The 6622-nt window shown below is 31.7% G+C and overlaps 1 protein-coding gene across 1 annotated transcript; it reads left to right on the top strand.

The window, feature by feature from the left end:
• The first annotated feature begins 1618 nt into the window (after window positions 1-1618).
• Window positions 1619-4937, top strand: LOC125817759 (BTB/POZ domain-containing protein At3g22104). Its single transcript, XM_049497306.1, has 3 exons — window positions 1619-1941; window positions 3072-4184; window positions 4343-4937. The coding sequence occupies exons 1-3, from the start codon at window positions 1879-1881 to the stop codon at window positions 4787-4789; spliced, it is 1623 nt and encodes a 540-aa protein (XP_049353263.1). The 5' UTR covers window positions 1619-1878; the 3' UTR covers window positions 4790-4937.
• The last annotated feature ends 1685 nt before the right edge of the window (window positions 4938-6622 follow it).

The raw sequence follows: 6622 nt of genomic DNA, 5'->3' as shown, positions 1-6622 counted from the left end.
TGATCTTGAAAACATAAATTGTTCTTTTCCACAAGCAGGAGAAAAAGCAAAAGCTTTGGTCATGCTCAAAACTGAAAATATGCAAAAGATAATGTAACAGACAAAAAAAATAAAATATGAGGAAAGGTGCTTTGCAGTGGCAAATATGTCAATTTACTTTTAATAAAATAAAACAGCGTCAACTTATGTTATACGGCAGTGAGAGATTAATTAGTAGAGTGACTGATCAGGAAGGAAACTGCAGCTTGGTTCGATGGTTGTTACCAATTGTATCGTACTTTCTCCGTTTTAATATAAGTGTTGTCGATTATCTTGTTTGTTCGTTTTAATTTTTTTAAAAAAAAATTATTTCAAAAAGAATATTTTCTTTATAATTTTTTAATTCTAACTTCCTACATGAGTTGTCTATAAAATCATATGATTAAATGATATTTTGATATATTTCATATATTTTTAAATTTAAAATTACAAAATACAAAGATTTTTCTTCTTTTCTTAAACTCTGTGTCAAGCTAAAATCAGACAAATAAATTGAAACACAATGAATAATAACTCTTTTCAGCCCATTTAAATATAAGGATATCATTTACTCAATTGAAACTATTTGTCAAATGTTTATTTGAGAATTGAGCACTATTAAAAAAACACATTCTTTAAGATAAAAATATAGTTGAGGTGTGAAGTGGGAGAGAAGGGATATCACAATTGGGGTTTTGAATATGATCTTTTGATTTTTCAATTTTCGTTTTTATTGAAAAAGTAATAAGAATGAGAGGTGTTAATCCTTTTATCATCCTAGCGTTGAGCTATTTTTCCACAGGTTCTCCCTTACAGTATCGTCACCGTACTAGAGTTTAACCACCAAGTTTGAAATGAATTGGTATGGTTCCTCTATGCCTAAGACCCTAGAATATCGAACCATTAACAAAGAAAAACATGAAATAGAAGCATACTGACTAGTGATTGTGAGACCCTAATTCTTGACTAGGGGACACCAAAGGCCTCTACCCTTCCGGCCCTTGGAAAGATAGAGAGGAAGGCAGAACTTTTGATTATTTTTTTAGGTTGTCAAAGAGTTGAACCATTTCTAAAGCGATAATTACTTTGTTAAAATGATATTTATTTTGATACAGAAAAAATATTATAATATTAATTTAAAAATAATATTTCTCTTAATTATTATTTAAATTTTATTATATTATATTAGTAAGAATGTTTGTGACTGCTCATGAAAGTAATTTTTTTTTGTAATCTGTATTGAATTCTGATTAAGTCAATTTTGTGTTTCATATGACTCCAATTGATAAAAATCTATTTATCAATAATTTTTTCATATTCAAAACTCAAAAAAAAAAAAATTAATCTCATCCACTCTATCACACATAAAAGTAAAAGAGTCGAGAACCACAATATAATAAAACCAGCAGATATTTATTACATATAATATAAGTTCAGCTGTTGATTTAGCCAGAAGTAGCATATGCTTATCAAAAATTGACTCATATTATTTTACAGGAATGTCAGATATAGATTAGTGGGCAGTCAACAACTCTCCTTGTCTTACCATATAAACATTTTTCTCTCTTACTCTTCACACTGAAAGTTTTCATTTTTTTTCCCCTTTTATTATATGCATTTATATATTTTGTTATTTAACTCTGTCCTTGAGACACCCCTTCTTTGCTTCACCCATACTCTTGTCTCTCTAAGCTTTTATTATTATTCTCAGTTTGTATTATCAAGAACACATCTTTTTCCATTTGTCTTTATCCTTATTTCAGAATAACTTCTTGTTTTCTTCTCAAATCTATGTGGGTATTTTCCAAGATTAGTTTTTTATTCAAGTAAATTCCAAAAGGGACTCTTAATTTGACTCTAATGGATGTTTCTTGTGATCTTCAAGTGGATGTTAATGGTGAACAAATCTTTATGGTTGATAAGGTAAATTTTCTTTTCTTTTGTCCTTTGTAAATAACAACAAGCTTTGTTCTCAATTAGTGTTATTCTGTTTCATTTCTAATTCTCTGTTCTTGGTTCCTCTGTTTTGTCCAATTTCTGTATGCAAAATTGTGCTTATTTCCCATAGTTGCTCGGACTCTCTGAAAATGTTGCCACACATAGCAATATAGGCTGGTTCCTCTATTGTGTCCAATTTCTGTATTCAAAATTGTGTTTTTTTTCCATTAGTTGTTCGGACGGACACTAATTTTCTCGATATTTTTGAAGATTTCGAGCAATATAGACTGGTTTTAAGTTTAGTTTGAGTTTGTCTGGCTCCATTTTGTGCTATTGTGAAGTTCATGATCATTCTCCTATATGTTTTCTTTGCTGTTTTTTAACTCTTTCTACATTATTGTTCTTAACTTTTGCTACTTATTTTTTAACACAAAATTAAATTTTGTACCTACATTGTTCATGTGTGGGGATAAGTTTGTACTATTTCTTGGCCACTTTAATTTTCTCCAATATGATTTGTAAAACCACCGCCACTTTTGTTTGTTTTTTTGGTATGTTTCCACTCATTTATTATTGATGATGCGAAATTGCCCTGAACTCATCATTTTAAACAAGATTAGGTATGTAATAGGTCACCAGGATAGTTTTAATGTGTTACTGACTTTTCGAGACAAGTTAGTGGGGAATTTATGTCTTTTCCCATTATTATTATTATGAGGTTTAAATGTTCTTGGCCCAAATTTTGCTTCTTTCACATCTTTCTAGAGTGCCCAAAAAGGTTGCTCTCAAATCAACTCATTACTATGCTTTCCCTACTTTGCTGGGATATCACAGACTTTTCTTCGTCAATTTAATTTTAGTATAACGACTTGTCATCATTCCTTTGGAAATTCTTTTACATTATTCAATTAAGTTTTGCTTTTTGTGATTTTAATTAATGCCCTTGATAATGTTCTTATATCTTAAATTATGAAAGTGATTGAATGATTACTAATGTAATCTTATTAAATAGTACTTAAGATGGTCCCTAGCTAAATAACTATTGAGTATCATTCTTGGTTTGCTGAATATGCTAGTTAGGTTATTTGATTGTGTTTTGTTGTAAATTTGTGCAGAAGGTTATATGTTCGTATTCAGGGAGAATAAACAAATTGTTTGGAAAATCAAAACGAGGGACGCGTTATCTAAAGGTGATATTTCATGACTTTCCTGGTGGAGCTGAGAGTTTTGAGCTAATTACAAGATTTTGTTACAGCAAAGGGAAGGTTGAGATAAATTCTATTAATGTTTCAACTCTATATTGTGCTGCCTCTTATATGGAAATGGAGAAATCTGTATCCGGGAACCAAAATCTGTTTGAACTAACTGAGAAATCGCTCGAAGATGTTAGGTATTGGTCTTGGTCTGAGCTTCTTGATGCTCTAAGATTGTGTCAAAAATTGATGCCTGTGGCAAGTTCTTCAGGTGTAATTGATAAATACCTGGATTCTCTTATTGGGAGGGTTGCGTCTTCGTGTGAAACCAGCCCTTGTCCGTCAACTTCTTCTGCTGACAGCTCTGGATTTCGGTTGTCATGTGATACGAAAAGTACAGAGAGCTTGAGAAATAGTGCATTTCGGGCAACATGGTGGTTTGAGGATCTTGGTTCATTTGAGCCCTTTTTGATAGAAACTTTGGTAAAGCAAATGGTATCCAAAAACCTTGACCATGGTATTCTTAGTAAGTTCCTGTTCTATTACCAAAAATCAAGATTTTCAGCGGCCAAAACGATGGACGAGAAATGCAAGACCATGGAGACTGTTATTGAGATGCTTCATTTGCTAGATTTAAGCTGCATTTCCTTCAAAACCTTATTTGGAATGCTTCGAATTACTCTGAATTTAAAGATAAGTAAGTGCTCCAGGAACAAGTTAGAGAGCATGATTGGCTTCCAGTTGGATCAAGCGACTTTGGATAACCTCCTGCTCCCGTCACCTGTTGGATCGAGTTATTTATATGATGTAAATTTACTTCTTAGGTTATTGAAATCATTCATCAGCAAAGGGGCATGTTGTGTTCCGTTAACTCGATTGAGGAAAGTTGCTAGCTTGATGGACTTGTACATAGCAGAAGTAGCTCCTGATCCATGCCTAAAACCTTCCAAGTTCCTTGCCCTGGTCAGGTCGCTCCCCGAGTCTGCTAGGGACTCATATGATGCAATATACCATGCCACGGTTATGTATCTCGAGGTATAAGAGGCCTTCAATTCATCACTTGTTTCTTTGCATTTTGATGCTTATTTAGACTGATACAATTACTTCGTGTTCAAGATTATGGCAAATTATTTAGTCATTGTTTCGATATTTAGATGATTTGTCAAACATTGATCATCGATGACAAATTGCAGGTCCATTCAGGGTTATCCGAAGAGGAAAAGATGAAAGTATGTAGTGGACTGAGCTACGAGAAGTTGTCATCCGAGGCTTGTAGCCACCTTGCTTGTAACAAAAAGTTCCCTTCAAAATCTGCTGGACAAGCTCTCATAACTCAGCAAGTAAAGCTCAAAAGCTTACTTCAAGAAACCAATCAAGCCAGTCCATACCTCGATTCGCCTTGTAGTTTCGTGGAAACAGGAAGTCCAGGACATGAAGATCAACAAATCGTGCTATACGCGGGAAAGCTAGATCTTTCAACAGAGAATGAGAAGCTCAAAGAACATTTACAAGGCATGCAATGGAGAGTACTAGAATTGGAAAAAGCTTGTAGGAAAATGCAAAATCAAATGGCAAAGATGTTGAAATCAAGAATATCAAGCCATAATAACGCTAGATCATTACCTAGGCTATGTTCTTGATTTATTTACTTTATTAATATTATTATTTTTTGAAATGTTGTATGTAAATAGCAAAGTGTACTATAACTACTACTCTAGTTGTCCCATTTTATATGATTCACTTTCTTTATTAGTCAGTTCCAAAAGTAATGATATATTTCTATATTTAGTAACAAATTTACATTAAAATGTTATTTTTACCCTTAAGAAAATGATTTACAGTCACATAATATGACACTTATTTTAGATGACAAATTTCAAAAACCTTTCTTAAAATCTGTGACAAGTCAAACTATTCCATATAAAGTCGGACAGAGGGAGTACATACTAGTTTTACCCCACCACTTACTTTTTTCTGGCTGCCAATAGTAGAATGATTTGGACTAATCAGAAAGTATTTGAGCATATAGGTATGGAAAAAGGAATTAAGAACAATTGAAAAGCTGAATTATAATTTGAGGCATAAAAGTTTAAAAAAATAAAAAAAAATCTGATAATTCCCTGAGATTTGTGGCAGAAGGATGATAAGGTAAAGTCACTTTCCATTTCATTCTCACAATGAGACAATGGCATGATGCTAGTTGTAAAAATTGTCTATAAAACAAGTAAAAGAATCTCTTACTACATAAAGATGAGAAGTTTCTATCAAAAAACTGAATTTTTCATATTGATATTCTTACCCAACCCCACTGCATTTGTTGGAGGGGCAGAACAGCCAGCAAAAGGAATTTTGAAAAAAACAGACTTTTCTGAAACAAAGTGTGAAAACTGGCTGTGGATATTTGTCTCATACTATGGTTGATGGTATCCATAAAGTAAGTGAGTTTACTTGATTAGACGATTAATATTGTCATGGGGGTCTTTGAAAGTCTCAATAGTTAACTCGGAACTTAGGTTTGTTTTCGTGTATGATTAATGAACTTTATTTTTAACGTGATAGTAAAATTACGAAACTATTTTAATTTGTCACATTAAAGTAACTAACAACTTCTAAATTTCCCATAGTATAACATTAAATTCACCTTGATCGGTAGTTTTGTTGTTATTAGCAGGAAAGATTCAGTACTTTACTATTATAATATGTAAAATTAAATTACTTTAATGTCTATGAAAATATAATTTTATATTGTACTATATAATGGAATATAAAGTTTAGTGAGTTGGGACACTACTAAAAATAGTCTTTTTTCACTACAAAATAAAATACCGTATTATTTTAAAACACGTAACTTTTAACTCTTTTCTTACCCCTCCCCCCGTCCCTTTTTTTTTTTTTTTTACGTATATATAGTAAATGTTGAACCCCTTCGATTACTTCGTGTGTCTATTTCTACAGATTTTGAATTCCCATATTGAAAATCCTGACTCCGCCATCTCCCGCCCTTTTTTTCTCTAGAAACTCTTTCTTACCTAACTCAATTATTTTCCTTATTATATAGTTAGTCGTACAAGAACTTAGAAGAATCTTTACCGTCACGTAGTTATAATGAAGTCAACTTAGTAGTTGCCATGCAGATTAATTAAGGATTAACATTGTTAATAATTAGCATATAAACCATATAAAATCTCTGTTAAACATCTGCATCCTTATATATTTTAACTTGCTATATTTTTTTTTCCTTCACACCCATTAAAAAAACATTTATTCAAAAGGTCCTTATATATTTTTTTTTTATTTCAATTTAATACTATTCTTTCTTTACTATATTAATCTCTTTCCACATATATTCAATAAGGTTAGTGAAAAGTAATATACCTATTTTTAATCGATTATTCTTAATAAGCGCGCTAACTAAAATAGACATGAGGGAGTAAAAGTACTGGTAGAGTAACTTAAAATGAATTTTACTTTTT

The sequence above is a fragment of the Solanum verrucosum genome, unplaced genomic scaffold, assembly GCF_900185275.1.
Source record: "Solanum verrucosum unplaced genomic scaffold, falcon-dt-bn FXZP01000280.1, whole genome shotgun sequence".
Lineage (NCBI taxonomy): Eukaryota > Viridiplantae > Streptophyta > Magnoliopsida > Solanales > Solanaceae > Solanum > Solanum verrucosum.
The sequence above is the reverse complement of the archived record's forward strand: the minus strand, read 5'-3'. Positions and strand labels throughout refer to the sequence as shown.

Bases quoted from the DNA above. Each gene is read 5' to 3' on its own strand.
- LOC125817759 (XM_049497306.1), top strand. From the start codon at position 1,879: ATGGATGTTTCTTGTGATCTTCAAGTGGATGTTAATGGTGAACAAATC. The intron at 1,942-3,071 runs GTAAATTTTCTT...AAATTTGTGCAG, and splicing joins AAATCTTTATGGTTGATAAG to AAGGTTATATGTTCGTATTC. The intron at 4,185-4,342 runs GTATAAGAGGCC...GACAAATTGCAG, and splicing joins CCACGGTTATGTATCTCGAG to GTCCATTCAGGGTTATCCGA.